The sequence below is a fragment of the Elephas maximus genome, chromosome 11 (genome assembly GCF_024166365.1).
Source record: "Elephas maximus indicus isolate mEleMax1 chromosome 11, mEleMax1 primary haplotype, whole genome shotgun sequence".
NCBI lineage: Eukaryota > Metazoa > Chordata > Mammalia > Proboscidea > Elephantidae > Elephas > Elephas maximus.
The window spans coordinates 10,054,938-10,079,723 of record NC_064829.1 but is presented as its reverse complement, the minus strand read 5'-3'; the positions used below and the strand labels follow the sequence as shown (position 1 = coordinate 10,079,723).

At 44.9% G+C, this 24,786-nt stretch overlaps 1 protein-coding gene across 7 annotated transcripts in view; it reads left to right on the top strand.

The window, feature by feature from the left end:
* Positions 1-24,786, top strand: part of IMPA2 (inositol monophosphatase 2) — a 92,908-nt gene that overhangs the window by 20,616 nt on the left and 47,506 nt on the right. For all 7 annotated transcript variants that reach the window (XR_007519373.1, XR_007519372.1, XM_049901877.1 and 4 more), the window contains exon 2: positions 20,813-20,946. Coding sequence is in view for 5 of the 7 variants with exons in the window: in XM_049901877.1 (XP_049757834.1) it covers positions 20,813-20,946 (134 nt within the window). In the remaining 2 variants the exon portion in view is untranslated. The remainder of the gene's footprint in view (positions 1-20,812; positions 20,947-24,786) is intronic.

The following is a 24,786-nucleotide window of genomic DNA, read 5'->3' as shown; positions in this document are numbered from 1 at the left end:
CTGCGGCAGGCAGCTTCTCCCTGAGGAAACTGCAGCTGAATGCTAGTACCAGTCCACTGTAGCTGCTCCTGGGAGTGGTGCCTGAGGGATCCTAGTGATTCTGGTCCAGCAACTCCTCTCCGCTGCTGAACTGACTTTCCCATCCCCTTCCGCTCAGTACATTTTCTAACTTTGGCTTTGATATTCAGGGCTCCTAGTTTGTCATAAATATAATTGATTCACTTGTTTTTTCGGGTCTTTGTGTTAAGGGGGATCGCAGGAAGCGTCTAGCTAGTCTGTCATCTTGGCCCTGCCTCCTGATAATCAGTTACAATTTTTTAAATTTCAGTTGGGTCTGTTGTGATATCGGCTTTCTCATTTCTTATTCAGGTTATTTGCTTGCCCTCCTGTTTTTTCAGTTTGGCCAGTGGCTTATCGATTCTATTGATCTTTTCAATGAACCACTGTTTGGTCTTGTTAATGCTTTCCATTGTTTTTCTATTTCATTTATTTCTGCTCTAATTTTTATTATTTGCTTTCTTCTGGTGCCCGAGCGCTTCTTTTGCTGCTCTCCTTGTATTTGTTCTAGTTGTAGGCTTAGTGTTTTGATTTTAGTCCTTTCTTCTTTTTGGATGTATGCGTTTATTGCTATAAATTGACCTTTGAGTACTGCTTTTGCTGTGTCCGAAAGGTTTTGGTAGGACGTGTTTTCATTTTCGTTTTATTCTGTGAACTTTATTGTCTTTAATTTCTCGTATAACCCAATAGTTTTTGAGCAAAGTATGGTTCAGTTTCCATGTATTTGATTTATTTCCTTTTGCTTTTTCTGCCTTTGATATCTACTTTATGAGTCAAAATCAACTCGATGGCAGTGGGTTTCATGTCGTTATGGTCAGAAAAATGCTTTGTAATATTTCGATATTTTGGATTCTGTTAAGGCTTGCTTTGTTGCCTATTAATGTGATCTATTCTGGAGAGTGTTCCCATGTGCTTTGGAAAAGAATGTATACTTGGCTGCTGTTGCTTGAAGTGTTCTGTATATATCTATGAGATCAAGTTGGTTGATTGTGGCATTTAGATCTTCTATGTCTTTATTGAGCTTCTTTCGGAATGTTTTTTCACCAAAAGTGGTGTGTTGAAGTCTTCTACTGTTATTGTGGAGCTGTCTGTTTCTCTTTTCAATGCTGTTAGAGGTTGTTTTGTGTATTTTGGAGCCCTGTCATTGGGTGTGTAAATATTTATTATGGTTATGTCCTCCTGGTGTATTGACCCTTTAATCATTATATAGTGTCGTTTCTTATCCTTTGTGGTGGATTTTCCTTTAAAGTCTATTTTGTCAGAGATTAATATTGCCACTTCTGCTCTTTTTTGGTTGTTGTTTGCTTGGTATGTATTTTTCCATCCTTTGAATTTCGGTTTGTGTCTCTAAGTCTAAGGCGTCTCTCTTGTAGGCAGCATGTAGACGGATCGTGTTTTTTTAAATCCACTCTCTGTCTATTTATTGGTGCCTTTAGTCCATTTACATTCAGTGTAATTATTGATAGGTATAAAAAAAAAATTTTTTTTTTTTTTTATGAGTTTAGTGCTGTCATTTTGATGTCTTTTTTTTGTATGGTGTTGATAGTTTCTTTGTTCCAGTTAATTTTTTGTGCTGAGTCATTTTTCTTTATGTATTTTCTTTTCATCTTTTTTATTGTTGTTGATGTTGTATTTGTTGAGTCTTTGTTTTTCATGTTTTTTTTTTTTTTGATGTGTAGGATTGTTAGTTTCCTTTTTTGTTACCTTAATATTTACATCTGTTTTTCTAAGTTTAAGCCAGTCTTTTATTTCTTGAAATCATCGTGCGTTCCTCTCCATATGAAAGTTCTATGGCGTTATTCAGTCACTCTTTTTTGTTTTAATGTTGTCGTCTTTTTACGTATTGACATCTCTGCTTCCCTATTTTTAGTGTTTTAGCTTAGATTTATTTTTGCAACTTCCGTTTCTGGGTTGATATCTGGTTGTCGTGTCCTGTGTTCCAGTCTTGGGTTGTTATCTGATGTTCTTGATTTTCTAACTGGAGAGCTCTCTTTTGTATTTTATGTGATTTTCGTTTGGTTTTTACAGATTCCCTGAACTTCTCTTTATCTGGAAATGCCCTAATTTTGCCATCATATTTGAGAGACAGTTTTGCTGAATATATAATTTTTGGCTGACGGTTTTTTTTTCCTTCAGGGCTTTATATATGTCATCCCATTGCCTTCTTGCCTGCATGGTTTCTGCTGAGTAGTCAGAGTTTAGTCTTATTGACTCTCCTTTGTAGATGACTTTTCATTTATCCCTAGCTGCTCTTAAAATTCTCCCTTTATCTTTGGTTTTGGCAAATTTGATTATAATGTGTCTTGCTGACTTTCTTTTGGGATTCGCCTTGCATGGTGTTCAATAAGGTTCTTGGATAGATAGCTTCTCATCTTTCACAATATCAGGGATGTTTTCTGCCAATAAATCTAAAACAATTCTCTCTATTTTCCTGTGTTTTGGTAATCCAACTTCTTGTAAGTTATTAGTCTTGATAGAGTCCCACATAATTCTTAGGGTTTCTTAATTTTTTTGAATTCTTTTGTCTGATTTTTCCTCAGATAAATTGGTGACAGGTACTTTATCTTCTGTCTCACTGACTTCCATTGCCTTACTTCTGCTCCTGTGACTTTCTGCTGAGTTGTCTAATTCTGAAATTTTATTGTTAATGTTTAGAATTTGTGTTTGCTGTCTCTCTGTGGATTCTTGCAGCCTGTTAAATTTGTTATTATGCTCTTGTACAACCTTATGTTCCTTGTTGTTTTGTCTGTGTGTTCCTTCACTTGGTCTGTGTTCTGCCCTATCTCCTTCCTGATTTCTTGAAGAGTTTTGTATAGTAATCTTCTGAATTCTGCCTCCAGTAATCCAAGATATTATCTTCCTCCTGAAGGTTTCTTGGTTCTTTGTTTTGGTCACTTGTTGAAGCCATCATAGTCTGCCTCTTTATGTGATTCAGTATTGACTGTTGTTGTCAATAAGTTATCATATTTATCTATTTTAAGTTTGCTTACTGTGTCCTAGCTTCTTGTTTTGTTTTGATATGTCCAAATAGGCTGCTCGTGTGAGCTACCTTGGTTATTGGTGTCTTTGAAGCTCTCACATCCTGTCACCAGGTGATTAGAGCTGCTACTATGTATATGAGCCCAGGAGTCCATTTACTTGTGTGGATTCAGCTCAGGTGTACAGGTTGTCAGTCACTGAGTGTGTGGTGCAGGCTCTTACCTACAGTTCTAGATGGGCAGGGCTACGTAGGGGTGTTTGGAACCAGCATGGGTATCTGTCTGCAGTAAGGGGTTATGTGCTGAGCAAGGTAAGGTGCTGATGGCTGCCCCTGAGTGTCAGGGTAGAAGGCATGTCCCTGTTCCCTAGAGCTTATAGGTGGATGGGTTTTGCAGCTGGGCTTTGAACACCCAGTGCTGTTGCCTGTGAGGACCGGGAGGCACCACTTATTCTTGGACCCCTGTTGTGGGTGGCTAGGTGGAGTAGATGGAGCCACCAGTCCTCAGGCCCCTGAGGTGGGTAGGTGAGGACACTGCTTAATGGGCAGGGCTATTTGAAATGTCACGAATATGCCACTCCTCCTTAGCTGTTGCAGTTGAAAATATGCTTCAGGTATATACCCTGTTGTACTGAGCTAATCCCGCACGTGTCTGTCAGTTTGTCGTACTGGGGGCTTGTGTGTTGCTGTGATGCTAGAAGCTATGCCACCGGTATTCAACTACCAGTAGGGTCACCCATGGTGGGCAGGTTTGAGCTGAGCTTCCAGACTAAGACAAAGTCAGAAGATCCAGCAGTCTACTTCTGAAAAGAATCAGCTAGTGAAAACCTCATAAATAGCAGTGGAACATTGTCTGATATAGTGCCGGAAGATGAGCCCCTCAGGTTCGAAAGCACTCAAAATATAACTGGGGAAGAGCTGTCTTCTCAAAGTAAAATCAACCTTAATGATGTGGATGGAGTCGACGTTTTGGGACCTTCGTTTGTGGATATGGCGTGACTCAAAATGAGAAGACCAAAATCAAAACCAAACCCACTGCCGTCGAGTCAATTCTGACTCATAGCAACCCTATAGGACAGAGTATAACAGCGCCGTAGAGTTTCCAAGGAGCACCTGGCGGATTCGAACTGCCATCCTTTTGGTTAGCAGCCATAGCACTTAACCACTAAGCCACCAGAGTTTCCATCAAAATGAGAAGAAATAGCCGCAAATATCCATTACCAATCAGAACATGGAATGTATGAAGTATGAATCTAGGAAAACTGGAAATTATAAATAATGAAATGGAATGCATAAAGATCAGTATCGTAGGCATTAGTGAGCTGAATTGGACTGGTATTGGCCAGTTTGAATTAGACAATCATATGGTCTACTATGCTAGGAATGACAGCTTGAAGAGGAATGGCATTGCATTCGTCATCAAAAAGAACTTTTCAAGATTTGTCCTGATGTACAACACTGTCTTAAAAAAAAAAAAATTTTTTTTTTTCTCACAACACTGTCAGTGATAGGATAATATCCATATGCCTATAAGGAAGACCAGTTAATACAACTATTATTCAAATAGATGTACCAACCCCTAAAACTAAAGAAATTGAAGATTTTTACCAACTTCTGCAGTCTGAAATTGCTCGAATATGCAGCCAGGATGCACTTATTGGTGATTAGAATGAGGAAGTTGGAAACAAAGAAGAAGGATTGGTAGTTTGAAAATACGGCCTTAGTGATAGAAATGATGCTGGAGATTGCATGATTCAATTTTGCAAGCCCGACGACTTCTTCATTGGTCTTCAACATAAATGGTAACTATACACGTGGACCTCACCAAATGAATTACACAGGAATCAAATCTATTTCTGTGGAAAGAAACGATGGAAAAGTTCAATATCATCAGTCAGATCCAAGGCCAGGGGCTGACTGTGGATCAGGCCATCAATTACTCAAATGCAAGTTCAAGTTGAATCTGAAGAAAATTAGAACAAGTCCACAATAGCCAAAGTACGACCTTGAGTATATCCCACCTGAATTTAGAGACCACCTCAAGAACAGATTTGATGCATTCAACACTAATGACCGAAGACCACACAAGTTGTGGAATGACATCAAGGACACCTTACATGGAGAAAGCAAGAGGTCATTAAAAAGACAGGAGAGGAAAAAAAGACGTAAATGGATGTCAGAAGAGACTCTGAAAGTTGTTCTTGAACGTCGAGTAGCTAAAGCAAAAGGAAAAAAATGATGAAGTAAAAGAGCTGAACAGAAGATTTCAAAGGGAAACTCGAGAAGACAAAGTATGATGACGTGTGCAAAGACCTGGAGATAGAAAACCGAAAGAGAAGAATACGCTCAGCATTTCTCTAACTGAAAGAATTGAAGAAAAAATTTAAGCCTCAAGTTGCAGTATTGACGGATTCTATAGGGAAAATATTAAACTACACAGGAAGCATCAAAAGAAGATGGAAGGAATACACAGAGTCTGTATACCAAAAAAAAAAAAAAATTTTTTTTTGTATACCAAAGAGAATTGGTCGACATTCAAGCATTTCAGGAGGTAACATATGATCAGGAATCGATGGTACTGAAGGAAGAAGTCCAAGCTGCACTGAAGGCATTGTCAAAAAATAAGGCTCTGGGAATTGACGGAATACCAGTGGAGATGTTTCAACAAATAGATGCAGCGCTGGAAGTGCTCGCTTGTCTATGCCAAGAAATTTGGAAGACAGCTACCTGGCCAACTGCCTGGAAGAGATCCATAGTTATGCTCATTCCACAGAAAGGTGATCCACAGAATGCCGAAATTATCAGACGTTATCTCATTAATGTCACTCACAAGTTAAATTTTGCTGAAGATAATTCGATAACGGTTGCAGCAGTACATTGGCAGAGAACTGCCAGAAATTCAAGCTGGATTTAGAAGAAGAACATGAAATGAGGGATATCATTGCTGATGTCAGATGCATCTTGGCTGAAAGTAGAGAATACCAGAAAAATGTTTACTGTGTTTTATTGACTATGCAAAGGCATTCTGCTGTGTGGAGCATAACAAATTATGGATAACATTACAAACAATGGGAATTCCAGAACACTTAATTGTGCTTGGGGAACCTGTACACAGACTAAGAGACAGTCATCCGAACAGAACAAGGGGATACTGTATGGTTTGAACTCAGGAAAGGTGTGCATCAGGGTTGTATCCTTTCACCATACTTGCACAATCTGTGTGCTGAGCAAATAATTCGAGAAGCTGGGCTATATGAAGAATGCAGCATCAGGATTGGAAGAAGACTGATTAATAACCTCCTATATGCAGATGACACAACCTAGCTTGCTGAAATTGAAGAGGTCTTGCAGCACTTACAGCCTTCAGTATGGATTACACATCAACATAAAGAAAACAAAAATCCTCACAACTGGACTAGTAAGTAACATCATGATAAATGGAGAAAGTATTGAAGTTGTCAAGGATTTTATTTTATTGGGATCCACAATCAAAGCCCACGGAAGCAGCAGTCAAGAAATCAAACAACATATTCCATTGGACGGATCTGTTGCAAAAGTCCTCTGTAAGTGTTGAAAAGTGCAGATATCACTTTGAAGACTAAGACACCTGACCCAAGTTATGATATTTTCGGTCACCTCATATGCATGCAAAAGCTGAGTGATAAATAAGGAAGGCCAGAAAAGAATTGATCCCTTTGAATTGTGGTATTGGAGAAGAATATTAAATATACTATGGACTGCCAGAAGACTGAATAAATCTCTCTTGGGAGAACTACAGTCATAATGTTCCTTAGAAGCGAGGATGGTGAGACTTTGTCTCATGTCCTCTGGACATGTTATCAGGAGGGACCAATCTCTGGAGGACATCATGCGTGGTAAAGTAGAGGGTCAGGGAAAAAGAACAAGACGCTTGATGAGACGAATTGACACGGTGGCTGCAACATTGTACTCAAACCTAGCAATGAGTATGGTGCAGGACTGGGCAGTGTTTCGTCCTGTTGTATATAGGCTTGCTAAGAGTCACAGTAGACTCAGTGGCACTTAAAAACTGCAGTGTAGCTAGCAGCATTACCTATTTGGTTAAGTTGGTATCCATGCTCACATAATTGTGACCATGTAAATGTAATTGATATTTGAGCTAGGTAGTATAGTTGTATTTCACATTCTTTTATTTTTACCATTTTTATTTCCTTAAAGTTAAAAAAAAAAAAGTTTTTCATTTTCTTAGTTTCCTGCTTATCATCAACCATCTTCCAACTTCTCAACAGAATTTTTAATTGTCTCCTCAGTTGGGTCAGACACATTAGGTTCATTGCTGTAGAGCGGTGTTTCTTTGAGTGGATCAAAGTCACCTGGAGGTCTTGTTGGAACACAGATGGCTGGGCCCCACCCCCTAATGTCTGATGCAGTAGGCATCACCAGTGTCGGGCCCCACAGGACTATAGTGGGACCACCCTGGCTGCTGCGCGGGGCTCTGGAACACTGCAGTGGGACCAGCATTGGTTGTCTGATAGGAACTATTAGAATAGTTCAAGTGAAAAATGGACTGGGATGAGCGAAGAAGATGGCAGAAAGGTTTAATTTTGAAGGTTGAGGTGGCAGGATTTGCTGTTGGATCTGATGTGGGGGGTGAGAGAAAGACAGGAGTCAAGGATTTGGCCCGAAGAACTGGGTAAATGGATTTGCCATTTACCAAGACTGCAGGAGGAGCAGGGAAATCAGGGGCTCTCTGTTCCAGGCACGTAAAGCTTGAATTGCCAGCCAGTGTCGAAGTGGAGAGGTTGAGTTTGGAGTTCGGAGTTCTGGGGAGAGGTTGAGGGTGGAAACGCAAACTCCGAGTCATTGGCATGGGTGGCGGGGCCGAGGGCAGGAAGAATGTGGGGTTGTTGCTGAAGGGCTTTGCCCTAGGATGACCCCAGGTCAAGCTGCAACTTTTCCTCAGAGGATTCCTAAACATCCATCTGTGGAGTTCTCTTCTTTGGGTAGTTCATTTCTCCAGGAAAAGCCCCTTCCTGTCCTGACTGGCTGACAAAGCTGGGCAGCTGAAGGGAGGACAGTGCAGGGGGTGGGGTGGGGGTGGATTTCACCACTTACAGGAACTTCACTTGTGTCCTCTCAGTCCCCACCTCACCTTGCCCTCACTGCTCAGTGGTTCCCAGGACAGTCCTCTGGCTTCGTAGCTCCATGGGGTCCATTAACATTTTTAAACTTTTAGCCAACATATAACAGCACTGAAATAGCATTCCTTTGAGACAACAATAACAAGAGCTGAGTAGCCGGTGGTCTCAGTGTGTCCAGGGCCCCACTACTCTCTGACCTTTGGGTGAGAGGCCAGCTGTCATTTGTCTGAAGTATCATTGTAAGGAAAGTGACATATTACTTACACCCATTTTGCTAACAAAAGCTGCTTGAGAAAAATGGGAAGGAGCACTTTTTTTCAAAGGCATTTGCACCTGCAGCCCTTCTTTTAGCCTCTAGCCCAGCCCTTGGCACACTGGGGAGCTGATCGAGGCCCGCTCTACCCCCATAGTGAGTGGGAACCCTGGACTTTGTGGCCCAGAGATGCTTACTTGCTGAATAAAAGTCCCCACCACCTGTCTATCAGTTTGTTGTACTATGATGGCTTGTGTGTTGCTATGATGCTAGAAGTTATGCCACTGTTATTTCAAATACCAGCAGAATCATCCATGGTGAACAAGTTTGAGTAGAGTTTCCAGACTAAGACAGACTAGGAAGAAAGGCTTGCTAATCTACTTCTGAAAATTGCCCAGTGAAAACCCTGTCGATTACAACATAGTAATATTAATGGTCGTGAAGATGGTGCAGGACCAGGGACCATTTCATGCTGTGATAGATGGGGTTGCCATGAATCTGTGGCCACTAACAACAGCAAACCAAATGAAGTGCTAGTTAGTAGAGATTATATCTCTTGGGTCAAGGGTAGAGGGTAGGCTGAAATCTCACCACTTAGCCTAGCGGATGAAAACACTGCTCATGAGTCCCAGCCCCCTCCTCGGAGCCTTAGTAGTCAGGCAGTGGAAGCACTGAAATGGAGACTTGGAGAAGGAAAAGGGGAGTTTTTTTTTTTTTTCTTTTTATTAACTTTTATTGAGGTCCAAGTGAACATTTACAAATCAAGTCAGACTGTCACATATATGTTTATATACACCTTACTCCGTACTCCCACTTGCTCTCCCCCTAATGAGTCAGCCCTTCCAGTCTCTCCTTTCGTGACAATTATGCCAGCTTCCAACTCTCTCTATCCTCCCACCCCCCTCCAGACAGGAGATGCTAACACAGTCTCAAGTGTCCACCTGATATAATTAGCTCACTCTTCATCAGCATCTCTCTCCTACCCACTGTCCAGTCCCTTTCATGTCTGATGAGTTGTCTTCAGAAATGGTTCCTGTCTTGTGCCAACAGAAGGTTTGGGGACCATGACCGCCGGGATTCCCCTAGTCTCAGTCAGACCACTAAGTATGGTCTTTTTATGAGAATTTGGGGTCTGCATCCCACTGATCTCCTGCTCCCTCAGGGGTTCTCTGTTGTGCTCCCTGTCAGGGCAGTCATCGATTGTGGCCGGGCACCAACTAGTTCTTCTGGTCTCAGGATGATGTAGGTCTCTGGTTCATGTGGCCCTTTCTGTCTCTTGGGCTCTTAGTTATCGTGTGACCTTGGTGTTCTTCATTCTCCTTTGCTCCAGGTGGGTTGAGACCAATTGATGCATCTTAGATGGCCACTTGTTAGCATTTAAGACCCCAGACGCCACATTTCAGAGTGGGATGCAGAATGTTTTCATAATAGAATTATTTTGCCAATTGACTTAGAAGTCCCCTTAAACCATGGTCCCCAAACCTCCGCCCTTGCTCCACTGACCTTTGAAGCATTCAGTTTATCCCGGAAACTTCTTTGCTTTTGGTCCAGTTCAGTTGAGCTGACCTTCCGTGTATTGAGTATTGTCCTTCCCTTCACCTAAAGCAGTTCTTATCTACTAACTAATCAGTAAATAACCCTCTCCCACCCTCCCTCCCTCCCCCCGCCGCCGTAACCACAAAAGTATGTGTTCTTTTCAGTTTATACTATTTCTCAAGATCTTATAATAGTGGTCTTGTACAATATTTGTCCTTTTGCCTCTGACTAATTTCGCTCAGCATAATGCCTTCCAGGTTCCTCTATGTTATGAAATGTTTCACAGATTTGTCACTGTTCTTTATTGATGCGTAGTAGTCCATTGTGTGAATATACCACAATTTATTTACCCATTCATCCACTGATGGACACATTGGTTGCTTCCAGCTTTTTGCTATTGTAAACAGAGCTGCAATAAACATGGGTGTGCGTATATCTGTTTGTGTGAAGGCTCTTATTTCTCTAGGGTATATTCCGAGGAGTGGGATTTCTGGGTTGTATGGTAGTTCTATTTCTAACTGTTTAAGATAACGCCAGATAAATTTCCAAAGTGGTTGTACCATTTTACATTCCCACCAGCAGTGTATAAGAGTTCCAATCTCTCCACAGCCTCTCCAACATTTATTATTTTGTGTTTTTTGGATTAATGCCAGCCTTGTTGGGGTGAGATGGAATCTCATCGTAGTTTTAATTTGCATTTCTCTAATGGCTAATGATCGAGAGCACTTTCTCATGTATCTTTTAGCTGCCTGAATATCTTCTTTAGTGAAATGTGTATTCATATCCTTTGCCCACTTCTTGATTGGGTTGTTTGTCTGGAAAAGGGGAGTTTTTGAGTCCAGGTTCTTCTCTCTCTTCTGGCCTCATGTTGGGCCTGAACCTCAGGCTGGCCTGGTTTGCACCTTTCTGCTGTGCAACGTGAGGGAAGATTTCAGCCAAGAGACGGCTTTATGCCAGTGTAGTTCCTCTGTCCACCATCCCATCCCAACTGCAGGGGTAAGGGGCAGTGTCTCAGCCCCTGGGTCGTTCATTCAGAGGCAGTAAGAGTTCCAGGAGGCCTATCTGCAGACCGGCCCCAGGCCACAGGCAAATCAGTGCTCCTAATATGATGATGCAGTCTTATGGGAGAGGCCTCTCTGGGGCCTCAGGGATTGGGAAGTCTTCCTGGGAGAAGTCATACCTGAGCTGTGTCTTAAGCAGGCATCAGCCAAAAGAATTGGGAAGAGAAGGGTCCAAAGCAAAGAAAGGAAAATATGAAAACAGTATGATGTGAAATAGAATGCAGCACCAAGGAACCGCAAGAAGTCGATTTTGGCTGAAGCTTAAGGCGGAAGAGGAGGGTCAGGTTCCAGGGTGGAAGAAGGTGGGGACGTGGAGTAGGGTTGTGGATGGGAAGTCATATCCAGGACTGACCTAGGAGGAGGTACTAAGTGACTGATTAATTGTAAGTTGAGGTGGACTCAGTGGAATTGTAAGCGGAGGGTGAAGGAGACCTGGGAATAAAGAACATCTTTTGGGGCCTGGCTTGGGCAACTCAGTGAATTTCATTGCATTAGAAAGAAATCGGAATTGGAGATGGGAGTGTGGAGTCCCTCAGTCCTGGTAGCTGCAGTCATGGAGGAGTCGGTTTAACTTAGCGATTGAGAATTTGGACTCTGTAGCCAGATTACCTGCATTAGAATCCTTTTCCCTGCACTTCCTAGCTGTAAGACCTTGGTAAACTTTCTGAATTTCTTAAAATGAGATTACTAATTACTATAAAATGGTGAGAGTAGTAGTACCTGTCTAACTTCAGGGATGATGGTGAGAATCAAGATCTGCCCAAGGCTGATCCCTGTGAGGTGGAGGTCAGACATACTTCCAGTCTCCAACCTTCTTACCAGTTCTGACACCAGCCATCCCTCCCATGGCACTCTCCACTTGTCTTCTGGCTTTGGTAACCTGTTGCATTGGCCACACAGAACTCACAGATCATTCTTACAGTTAAGTGGTTTGTTAAGGAACAGGATATAACTCAGGATCAGGGAGCAGGATAGCTCTCTCAGCTCTTCTTGACCATGAGGACAGGCTCCTCTCGGCCCCCTGAGGGCAGGCTCTTTTCAGCTCCCTTAGGACAGGCTCCAGGTGGCCCTGCCGTCTGTCATCACCAACTCTGCCGCTTGGCCCTTTACAGGCCAGTCGCTGCCATCACTGTTACAGCCCTTGATCTATGTTACAGCTCATTTAGGAGGTTCCTTTCCTCTTTTCTCTGTGTCTTTCTTCCTGCCTCTTTCTGTCTCTAAAATCTTCTGTGGGGCTGGCTGCTTAAATATACAAACTCCTTGTCACTATTAAGGCATGGCACTCCCACCAGGGCCATGAACTGACCAATCCCCGCTCCGTAGGCCACAGACACTTCATATGCATAGTAGATTACAACTAACCTCATTTGCATAGTCTATTGACCAATCCCTTTAAGGTGCATACCTATCACAGGGCAGGCTGCAGTGCAGCACTAGACAAAAGGTATTAAAACCGAGTTGTTTACAACTTGCACAGGAAATGTCAGTCAACCTGGACAAAAGTACAAACCCTCTGGGGTAGAAAACTAGAGCAAAGGTAACTCCTCAGGGTTTAGGGAAAAAATCTCTCTCTCTCAAGCTGTTTTTCCAAAGAACCAAGGCAGAGGCCACATAAAGGAACTCATTTCACCACAGTTACCCTCAGAATTCTTGTGAGGATTAAGTAAGTTGGCATGTGTGAACTGCCTAGAACAGTGCTGGAACACAGTGAGCCTCAGTAAGTGCGAGCACCACTGTTGGTGGTAAAGGTGATGATGGTGAAGTGAATGAGACCCCCAGGGAGCGTGACCCTAGAGGACTTCAAGGACTAGTCTGAGGGAGAAAAGCCCAAAGAGCAGCCAGAGAGGTGGGGGAGAGCGAGTAGAGGAGGACCATGGTCATAAAAGCATTCTCTGTCATCTCACCCTCCCTCCAGGGGTTTTATGGGTGGGAATAGAGTGGGCTGAGGAGTGATGAGAGCTTAGAAAGTAGAGACAGCAGTTCTGAAGAAACTTAGCCATGAATATAAGAGGGAGAAGTGATGTTTAACGTTAAAGAGACTTGAGCTTACTGGCTTATGGACCCAGGAAAACTTGGGGGGCCATAGAACCACCAACTTGCCCTCTTCTTTTCCATGGTTAAGGTTGTATGGTGACTTGTGATACATTGATACATGTCAGCTGCTAACCATGTGTGCTCTGTGATAGCCTCATTATTGTGTGGTGTCTGATGAAGGCTGTGGGCTTGGGTGACTGCCGCATTCACTGGTATTCAAAGAAGTCTATCATGTTGGCTCAGCCTAGACCATATGGGAGTCTCCTCAGACCGTGCTCTGAGAGCCACACTCTGGCACTGTCCTTTGTGAGCCCTGCCTTGTGAGTAACTGTGCAGAGTCCAGGTTTTAAAGCACACAAGGGTGACTCCATGGTGATGGACGATAACGTTGTGTGGCGGACTTGGGGACAGTGTCACAAACCAAGATACTGGGCAGATAAGAAAAAGGCCCTTGGACGTGCTCAAGAATATGTGGGCTTCTGATGCCTTTGAAGCTGAAGCTGATGTTATCCTCTTCTTTTGAATCCTAAGTTCAGGCTTTAGTGACTTAAGGCCTGTGTTTACCATGTCACACATTAATAGAATGTTGTTTGGAGGCAGATACTCAGGCAGGTCTGGAAGGTGCATAGTTAGTGAGTAGCTGAAAAGCATTAATCAAAAAAACAACAATATGGACTAGCTCATTCCCCTGGGTGGCACAAATGGTTAAGCACTCGGCTACTAACCGGAAGGTTAGCTGTTCAAACACACAGAGGCATCTTGAAAGAAAGGCCTGGCAACCTGCCTCGAAAGGTCACAGCCATGATAAACCCTATGGAGCACAGTTCTACTCTGCACACATGGGTCAACATGAGTTGTAATCGACTCAGCTGCAACTAGCATTTTAGTTTAAGACTGAGAGAAGATAATTGGTAAAGACATCAGCAGGTGATTCACCTGGCAGCCCACTGACCATCCCACAGTGAATGCTAATTGGCTAAAGGGCATCTGGTTAAGTTTAGTATTTACTATTTAAAGTACAGTAGTTTATTGAGAACACTCTGTCACCACTCAATAGGGGAATGTATGAATTAAATTTTTCTTAACCTAATATTTTGGCATCCTGATTGAGATCTATACATTATGTATATGATAGGTTGTTGGGCCTTTTTGGTCTTAAGTCATTAAATTTTGTCAGATACGTGCTTTCCCAAATAGCTACGTAGGCCCCTGTTGTTAGGTGTCGGTTCCAATTCATAGCGACCCTGTGTTCAGGAGAACGGAACGCCGTCTGACCCTGCGCCGTGCTTTCCCAAATAGCTATGTAGGCCCCTGTTGTTAGGTGTCGGTTCCAATTCATAGCGACCCTGTGTTCAGGAGAACGGAACGCCGTCTGACCCTGCGCCGTGCTTTCCCAAATAGCTACGTAGGCCCCTGTTGTTAGGTGTCGGTTCCAATTCATAGCGACCCTGTGTTCAGGAGAACGGAACGCCGTCTGACCCTGCGCCGTGCTTTCCCAAATAGCTACGTAGGCCCCTGTTGTTAGGTGTTGGTTCCAATTCATAGCGACCCTGTGTTCAGGAGAACGAAACGCCCTCTGACCCTGCGCTGTCCTCACGGTCGTTGCTGTGCTTGAGCCTGTCGTTGCAGCCACTGTGTCAGCCCATCTCTCTGCGGCCTGTCGTTGCAGCCACTGTGTCAGCCCATCTCTCTGCGGCCTGTCGTTGCAGCCACTGTGTCAGCCCATCTCTCTGCGGCCTGTCGTTGCAGCCACTGTGTCAGCCCATCTCTCTGAGGCCTGTCGTTGCAGCCACTGTGTCAGCCCATCTCTCTGAGGCCTGTCGTTGCAGCCACTGTGTCAGCCCATCTCTCTGAGGCCTGTCGTTGCAGCCACTGTGTCAGCCCATCTCTCTGAGGCCTGTCGTTGCAGCCACTGTGTCAGCCCATCTCTCTGAGGCCTGTCGTTGCAGCCACTGTGTCAGCCCATCTCTCTGAGGCCTGTCGTTGCAGCCACTGTGTCAGCCCATCTCTCTGAGGCCTGTGTGTGTATATAAATCACTTTGTGTATCAAGTCCTTTACCTACATTGCTCATTTAATTGTTACAGCAACCCCAGGTCTCAGATACTATTTTTATTACAGACGAGGACACCGAGGCTCAGAGAAGCTAAGTGGCTCCACTGAGGCCTTCCAGTGGGATTCAAATTCAGGCCTATCTGATTCTAAAGTGTAGGTTTATCCTCTCTATTCCCTATTGATGTTATAAAATTAGAATTACATTTTAAACACGAAAATTTTTCACACGTATTTTCTTCATGAAGGAGAACTACAGGGTCTTCAACAAGTTTTTTGAGATGAGCTGACTGTTATAACTCCTTCTTGATGGCAGGTCGCTAATTATACACCTTTCCATGTGTGGAAACCCATGTGGTAGATTTGGTAAAGTCCCGTGACAATGCACATTGCTGCTGTGGGCCAGCAGTCTTCCTGCTCCGCGTGGCGTGGAGGTGGGAGGGGGCGGGGGAGTCTGGACTACAGAGATGAAGGCAGAGCACCTGCCCTCAAGAAGCGGGCAGTCTGGTGGACAAGGCAGGACAGGGGCCTGTAGTCACAAAATACTGTGGTACGTGTAGTTGCCAAAGGGTGCATTCGGTGCCATGGGAACCATGGGCCAGGAGAAGGGCCCAAGCGGCTGGATGGGTGACAGAGGGACACACAAGACGGTGTCCTGGAGGAAACCTGCTGGAGTTGTGTCCTCCAGGACAGATGCACAGGAATTGATCAGGGGCATCATTCCAGGCAGAAGATACAGGGATGAGAAGAAGGACATCTGACAGTCATTGAGCGTGGGGTGGGGGCATGGGCCCAGGCAGGAAGAGAAGCCAAGGGCCGACCAGGTGGGTCTGCCACTTTCCCGGCAGGCCCGCTGAGCCCAGGGAAGGTTGCGCAGTGGAGTGCCGTGGGGTCTTTCTCCTGGAGAGGCCACTCTGCTCAGAAGGAATGAGGCAGAGGCCAGCACAGCATTTGGAGGTCATTGCAGCAATCCCAGCAGGAAGTGAGTGACCACAGGGAACGGGAAGGGCGACATAGTCTGGGAAAATTAATCAGAAATAAAATCTAACCGTCTTGGCGTGTCACTAGGTGTGGGCGACTTGTGAGAAGGAGGAGCTGAGAGTGATGCCAGGCTCCTGGTTAGGCATCTGAACAGATGATAACGCCAGGGCCCGAAGGGAAAGAAGCAAGCTGAGAGAGGCCTGGCTACACATGCTGCATTGGAGGTGGTCGGAGGAAGGAGACGTGGAGGCCCTGGGTGTGGTGTCTACAGCAAGAGGAGACGGGGGGAGTGTGGCTTTGGCTAGCCACAGGCCAGAAAGGCTGTCCTGCCATTCAGGGTCACAGACTTTCTTGTGACGCACACTCACAAAGAAAACAATAACAGCAACAATAGTAACAAATGTTGATAAAAACAAAGAGAAGAAAATTTAGCTTTAAAAAAGAACATGGTCCAACATACTGCTCCCGAATCTCTCTCTTTACGTCTTTCTGTTATTTATAGTCAGGGGCTCTGTCCCTGCCCTAAAATATACCCAGATTACATCAGATGTCCTCCAGATGGCCCACGTGGTCTCCTGAGGCCCCTATCCCGTCAATATACTAGAGTTTTTGTATTTTGGATCCGGAAAAACAGTTGCTAGGTTAGATATGCTTACGAAGAGGGCTTGTTAAAAGTCTTTTTAGATTTTAGTTAAATATAAGCCCAGTGTGCAACTGCCCAGAAATCTTCATTCATTCTTTCCTTCAACAAATGCTTACGGAGCTCCACCAATATGGTGGCCTATATTGTCTACAGAACCCATCTGTGGGGGTAGGTAGGTCTGGGCATAGGGTAGCTCTGCTTCTTGATTCACAAGGGACCCAGGTTTTCTTTCTCTCTCTCTCTCTCATTGCTCTAGGGTGACCACACCTAGGTGCAAGAGAGACAGAGGAGCAGACTCTTCATGGTGGCCATGTGGCTGGCTAAAACGTAGGGGTTCTGTTCCTAGAGGGAAGATGGGAGACTGGATATTTGGGGTAAAATTGTCTCTGCTGCAAGGCCAAATCTCAAAGGCTATTGTATGCCACCTCCAGGATTTTTTGCTTTATCCTGATAGTGATAGGGAGCCACTAAAGTGTCTTCTGCTGGGAGGATACACGATGAAGGTGAGTGTTTTGAAAGCTTACTCTGGACTTTGTGGGGAGTGGATTTGGATTCCATAAAGGAGATCTTGCCTGACTTCAGGAGGTAGAATTAATAGATGGAGGCTAGAGGATGACAGAGTTCAAGCACATCTTAATGAGACAATTAAAAAAAAAAAACAAGCAAAACAAAACAAAAAACAAGTGGTCTGTATTTGCACAAACATTAGTTGATGCAGTTGGGAAAATGTTGTAGGATCTATTCAAGCAGTCTAATGTGAATTTGATTCATTCATTCAAAGAATCGTGTGTGCCTGATCACCATGAGGTATGATCCTAGATGCTATGGGTACGGCAGTGAGCGAGGAAAGGCTCCTAGAGCTCATGCTTCAGTGTGGAGAGGTGTGTAGCCAATAAACAAACAGATCACAAAATGGTTTCAGATAGTGATAAGTTCCAGACAAAAATGTCAAGTTCCTGAGGCATAGCAAACAAGGTTAGGGTCAGTGGGGCTGCTGGAGTGGCTTAAGGGGGGTGAGCATGGAGTGAGTTGTGGAAGATGAAACTGGAGGGGCTGGCAAGGGCCTGGTCATGTAAGATTTGGGGTTTTGTCTTAAGATCCTGTAAAAATGGCATGAGGGTGGTATCTGATTGCCTCAAACTTCACAAGGGGTAAGGAGAATCAAGATCAACAGCCCAAGGCTGATTCCTGTGAGGCAGAGGTCGGATATGCCTCCTCTCTCTGCCATCTTTACCAATTATGACACCAACTGGCCCTCCCATGGCACTCTACTTTTCTGCTGGGCTTGATAATTCCTTGTAATGGCCAAACAGAACTCACAGGCAATACTCATGGTTATGGGGTTTATTAGGGAAGTTACAGATTACAGTTCAGGTTCAGGAACACCCAGGATACAGTTGTTCCATCAGGACAGCTCCTTCCCAGTCAGCATGCCTGTCTCTAGCCCTGGGCCTCTACGCTGCTGAGGCAAGTGTTACAAAGCTCTTTTAGCTCTGCCAATAAGTGTGCCCCCAAGACGCTGCACTTCACCAGTAAGCCTCCTGCCCAAAGGCACTCAGCTTTCTAGCTGTGGGGGCTGGGAAGCCCACTGTGCCATCTCCTGCTGGTCTCTCCTGCCACAGTTGCTCTGTCACAGCTTCTTGCTGTGTGTTACAGCACTTTCTCTCTCAGTGTCCTGATTCCAGGAGCTTCTCAGCACAGGGATCCAGGGTCCTTGCACTCCGCTCTTGGCTATTCTTCCTTGGCGGTGATAAGATCTTCTTCTTCCACCTCTCAGATTACTCATTTTAAGCCTAATGGGATGGCAAAACTGACCAATCCCCTCAGTAGGGTTCCATATACTTTATTAGCATGGTCCCACCCAATCATTTGGGGGGAGTTACAAGACCATGGTGAGAAAGGCCACACAAAAGTGATTGATCACACTGCAGAGCCACAGGAAGCCATTGGGTACCTTTAAGCAGCAATGGAATTGGAGCTGATCAGTGTTTACAGATCGTCCATCCAGCTCTGCATAGAGAATAGGTCGCAGAGGCTACAAGGGTGGATGGCTAGAATACATGACCTTTATTGTAAGGATGCTTCCCATCTGGGGCACAGCAAGTGTAAACAAAGGCCTGTCTTCTCAGCAGTGTTCTTCAAAGTGGAGTCCAAGCACTCCCCTGATGGTGAGGTCCTGGGCCCATTTCAGACCTGCTGAGTAAGAACAGCCCTGTCTCCTGACATCCTTTCTCTCTGGTATTGAGAGCCTGCTCCAACACCCCTGCTACTCAGGTGTGGTCCTTGGCCTCAGTATCTGCACAGAGTGGGTTAGAGATGCACAGTCTCAGACCATACCCAGACTTCCTCCATCACAATGTGTTCTATAACAAGGTATGTTAGGGTTTGAGAAGGCCAGTGGCACACACCTGGTCGGGGCGTTTCCCGCCCTCTCTCTAACCATACACACGCACACTCTCACACACATACATGCATGCACACTCATGCTGAGTTGCTTCACAAGGTGCATGGTCAGTGCCAGTGGTCTGTGGACAGGAAGTTTGGGCTAGCTCAGAAGTTAGAGATTCCTGGAGGAGAGGGCAGGTGTGACATGAGCTAGATACTGAGTTTGAAATCAGTAAACAAGGAACCTGTAGAGATACATTTGGTGGGAGACTGCTCTTTGCAAATTGAAAATTAGTCTGACAGTGAAGGGCAGGATATTGCAAATAAAAGAAGCAGGAAGACCCTCAGTAGCAGACGTGGTGGCAGAGAGCTCTATGTGGCGGTCACCTTCAGCGCATAGTGCTTATTTTGTGTATTATTCCTTACACTCCATGTTCTCCATAATAAATATCTGTTATTTTTGTAACTGAGATGAAAAAAGCAAAACTCCTGTCTAGGCTCAGGGGTAGATGGCCTGGCACTGGATGGGCAGTGAGTTTAGAGGAAGCGGCCACCATGAGAAGCATGAAGAGAGGCCACCGGATGCCGAGGGCAACTCCTGCTTATTCCTTAAAATTCCGTGTAAGCATCATCTCCTGCTGGAAGTCCTCTGGGTGTATGTCCTTCACCCACCCCCTTGGGCCTCATTAGCACGTAGCCTGGTGCCTGGCATTAAAGGCACTCTCAGATGCCGTCAAAGGCTGAAGGGTGCTGTAAATGGGTAGCCAGGTGATTGGTGCTGCTTCGAGGGAGGACAGGGTTCTGAGTGGTAGCCCATTTGGGAGGAAAGGTCCAAAGGTGTTTTGAGGTGTTGTGAGTTTGTCATCATGGCAGGCAGCATCTCATTGTTAAAGCAGACAGAAGAAGAAAGGCCGGGGCTGGGAATGGAGATGGCCTTTTATTTCACAGGACTGGAACTGATCCCAGTCTGCAGTGTCGTGTGACTGATCAACCACTCTATGCCATTTGCGCTCAGCGCTCAGGCTACCAGGGGCTCCTGGAATGAGATTAGGTTGGGTGGGTGGACTTGAGGTCTGGCTCAGTCCTGCTCCTGCCCCATCTTTTGGCCATGGTGGGTTTAGACTGGATGTGTTGGCACGGGTATCTGGCACCTCTGCGGAACCTGCACCTAAGCTCAGCCCAGGCGCTGCCTGGAGCTACTTGGCATCAAAGCTAGCTCACTTGCTCGTTAGCAATGCCCTGACCCAGATCAGGAGTGTGAGCCAGCTTCCAGTTCTTGGAATACATCCAAGCTTTCCCAGGTTTCTTAGTTTGGACATTTTTAATCTGAATTCAAGAGCATATCCCATTTCATTTGATTCATAAAGTGAAAACTCATAAATTCAAATTCATGGAATTATATGGGGCAAAGCTGTGTTACATTTTCTTACTCCATTCAGGAAATTTCTATAAATGAAGCTTCATGCTCTTCGGTAGGAAAAAATAACTTCAAATGGTGAGACTCTCTTGTGCAAAGAATAGTGGTTGGGTAAGAGGACCAGTAGGCATCGAACAGGGAGTCTTAGATGTGACATCGGCCTGGCGGATCTGTCGAGAATGGCAGAAGTCAGTGGGCACAGACCACGCCCTCTGCCTGCCCCACACTGACTCCAGAGTGGGCCTCAAATGGGTCAGTGGGATATTGGAAGTGACCCACCTCCTTACCTTTATTTCAGATCATCAGAAAAGCCCTTACTGAGGAAAAACGTGTCTCAACAAAAACATCAGCTGCAGACCTTGTGACAGAAACAGATCACCTTGTGGAAGATTTAATTATTTCTGAGCTGCGAACTCGGTTTCCTTCGCACAGGTGGGTGTATTCTTGGGGGAAGACACCCCATAGCACCCTGTCCTATGCATAAACAAAGCCAGGTCCAAAAGAGGGAAGCCGTGCCGTGAGTTGATGAGGGGCAAACACATAAAACATAAGGTTTATGGTTTGAGCCCTGATACTTCAATTGTATATTAACCAAACTGAGCCTCGTTTTCATTCTTTGACTCTTGTCATTGTGGCAGGGGGTGTCTCATTGTTAAAGCAAACAGAAGATGTCTGCTTTAACATGGAGATGGCTTTTTATTTCACAGGACTGGAACTGATCCCTCATGTCAATATAAACCCAAAACCAAACCCACTGCCATCGAGTTGATTCCGACTCACAGCGACCCTATAGGACAGAGTAGAACTGCCCTGTAGAGTGTCAAGGGAGCACCTGGCGGATTCGAACTGCTGACGTCTTGGTTAACAGCCGTAACACTTGGCCAGTATGCCACCAGGCTTTCCGATACTGCCTCACAAATATTGAAAATGGTCCACCTTTTACAGCATGCTCAGAGGAATCATAAGCCACTTAGCATATTTCTGGAGAGACCCAGAAGGGCAGCAACCCACCCCACAAAGCCTGAGCGGTCATGTTCCCTGGCAGCCTCCTGCCTGTCCAGCTACCCCAGGCAAACATTCCCAAAAGGGTGGGGCCCAGAGTGGGGCCCCAGGCCCACCATGTGCTGTGTGCACCTCTGCCAGTGGTCACTGATGCACCCCTTGTGAAGATTAAGGTTGTGTGTCAAGTTGGCTGGGCCATGATTCTCAGTGGTTTGGCAGTTACGTAATGATGAAATTTGGCAGTTATGTAATGGTGTAGTCATCCTGCATCATATTCATGATGTGATCAACCAAGGGGGGTTTCCTCAGGGGTGTGGCCTACATCCAGTATATTTATGGACATTCTGGCAAAGCTTGCTTGCTTGCTGTGGATCCTGCATCCAGCTTATCATCCTCTGACCTCCAGTTCTTGGAACTTGAGGCAGCAGCCTGCCGTGTTGCCTGCCAGTCTTGGGATTCCTTGGCCTTCACAGCCTGTGAGCCAGCAGACTGCTGCCTGACCTGCCGACCTTGGGTTTGTCAGCCCCTGCAGCTACCTGAGTCAGGAGAAACCTTCAGCCTGATGCCTGACCCATGGACTTGGGGCTTGCCAGCCTCTATAACTGCATAAGTCATTTCCTTGAGATAAATCTCTCTTTTTCTCTCTGTATATATGTTAAAAAAAAAAACCAAACCCAGTGCCGTCGAGTCGATTCTGACTCATAGCAACCCTATAGGACAGAGTAGAACTGCCCCGTAGAGTTTCCAAGGGGCGCCTGGCGGGTTCGAACTGCCAACCCTTTGGTTAGCAGCTATAGCACTTAACCACTATGCCATCAGGGTTTCCCTCTGTATATGTATGTATATATAAAACCCGTTGCTATCAAATCAATTCTTATTCACAGGGACCCTATAGGACGGTAGAACTGCCCTATAGAGTTTCCAAGGAGAGGCTAGTGGATTTGAACTGCTGGTCTTTTGGTTAACCACTGCACCACCAGGACTCTGTGTGTGTGTGTGCGTGTGCGCGTGCACGTGCACGCGCACTGGTTTTTCTTCATTAGCTTTGCTTCTCCAGAGAACCCAGCCTAAGAGTCCACTTGTCCAGGAGACAGCTGGGCACAGGGCCTGTTCTCTCCCCTGGATATGTCAAAGGGGCCTGTGTGAGAATGCCATTCTCTTTTCTCCCTCTCGGGGCCCCTCAGGCCCCTCCTTTGCCCCTGGAGTTCTACAGAACATATTTTGAAAACCACTGCCTTGAAGGCAAGGGGTCATTTTCCTTCCTTATTTAGAATAGCCTAAAGAGGTAGGATTCCTAAAACTGGAATACCAATTATTGGATTTCTAGGTATAGATTTTTGTAGCTGTCAGATTCCACGTTTAATGTACTTAAAAAAAAAAAAAAATTTTACGTGGCGTAAATACACAAGGCAGCTGCCCTTGGCACCCATCCCTCGGAGATATTGCAGGTTCTATTCCAGACCACCGTAATAAAGCAAACATCACAATAAAGCGAGTCACATGAGTTTTTTGGTTTCCCAGTACATATAAAAGTTAATTGTGCAGTAGCGTTATGTCTAAAGAAAAATGTACATACCTTAATTGAAAAATACTTTATTGCTTAAATATGTTAACCATCATCTGAGCCTTCAGCAAGTTGTAATCTTTTTGCTGGTGGAGGGTCTTTCCTTGATGTTGATGGCTGCTAACTGATCAGGGTGATAGTTGCTGAAGGTTGAGTGGCTGTGGCAGTTTCCTAAGATATGACAACAGTTAAGCTTGCCACATCGATTGACTCTCCCTTTCATGAAAAGTTTCTCTGTAGCTGTTTGATAGCATTTTACTCACAGAGGAACTTCTTTCAAAATTGGAGTCAGTCCTCTTAAACCCTGCCACTGCTTTATCAATTAAGTTTATGTAATATTCTAAATCCTGTGTTGTCATTTCAACAATATTCACAGCATGTTCACTAGGAGTAGATGCCATCTCAAGAAACTACTTTCTTTGTTCATCCATAAGAAGCAACGCCTCATCCTTTGAAGTTTTATCATGAGATTGCAGCAATTCAGTCCCATTGTCAGCCTCCACTTCTAATTGTAGTTCTCTTGCTGTTTCCATCACATCTGCAGTTACTTCCTCCACTGAAGTCTTGAACCCCTCAAAGTCATCCATCAGGGTTGGAATCAACTTTTTCCAAACTCCTGTTAATGTTCATATTTTGACATCCTCCCGTGAATCACGAATGTTCTTAATGGTGTCTAGAATGGCGAATCCTTTCCAGAAGGTTTTCAATTTACTTTGCCCAGGTCCATCAGAGGAATCACTGTCTACGGCAGATGTAGCCTTATAAAATGTATATTTCTTAAATAATAAGACTTTAGAGTTACTCCTTGATCCATGGGTTGCAGAATGGATATTGTATTAGGAGGCATGAAAACATTAATCTCCTTAAACATATTCATCAGAGCTCTGGGTGACCAGGTACATTGTCAATGAGCAGTACTATTTTGAAAGGATTCTTTTTTTCTGAGCAGTAGGTCTCAACAGTGGGCTTAAAATATTCAGTAAACCATGTTGTAAACAGATATGCTGTCATCCAGGCTTTGTTGTTCCATTTATACAGCACAGACAGAGTAGATTTAGCATAATCCTTAAGGGCCCTAGGATCTTTGGAATGATAAATGAGCATTGGCTTCAACTTAAGGTCACCAGCTCCGTTACCCGCTAGCAAGACAGCCTGTCCTGTGCAGCCAGGCACTGACTTCTCCTCTCTAGCTATCCAAGTCCTGGATGGCATCGTCTTCCAATATAAGGCGTCCTCTTCATCCTCACTGGAAATCTGTCGTTGAGTGTGTCCGCCTCCATCCGTCAGCTGGATCTCCCGGATACCCTGCCGCAGCTTCTACAGCAGCACTTGCCGCTTCCCTGGCACTTCCATGCTATGGAGACGGCTTCTTTCCTTAAACCTCATGAACCAACCTCTGCTAACTTCAAACTTTTCTTCTGCAGCTTCCTCCCCTCTCAGCCTTCAGAGAACTGAAGAGAGTTAGGGCCTTGCTCTGGATTAGGCCTTAGCTTAAGGGAATGACGTGGCTGGTTTGATCTTCTGTCCAGACCACTAAAACTTTCTCTGTATCAGCAGTAAGGCTATTTCACTTTCTTACCATTCGTGTGTTCACTGGAGTAGCACTTTTAATTTCCTTCAAGAAGTTTTCCTTTGCATTAACAACTTGGCTGTTTGGTGCAAGAGGCCTAGCTTTCAGCCTGTCTTGGCTTTCCACATGCCTTCCT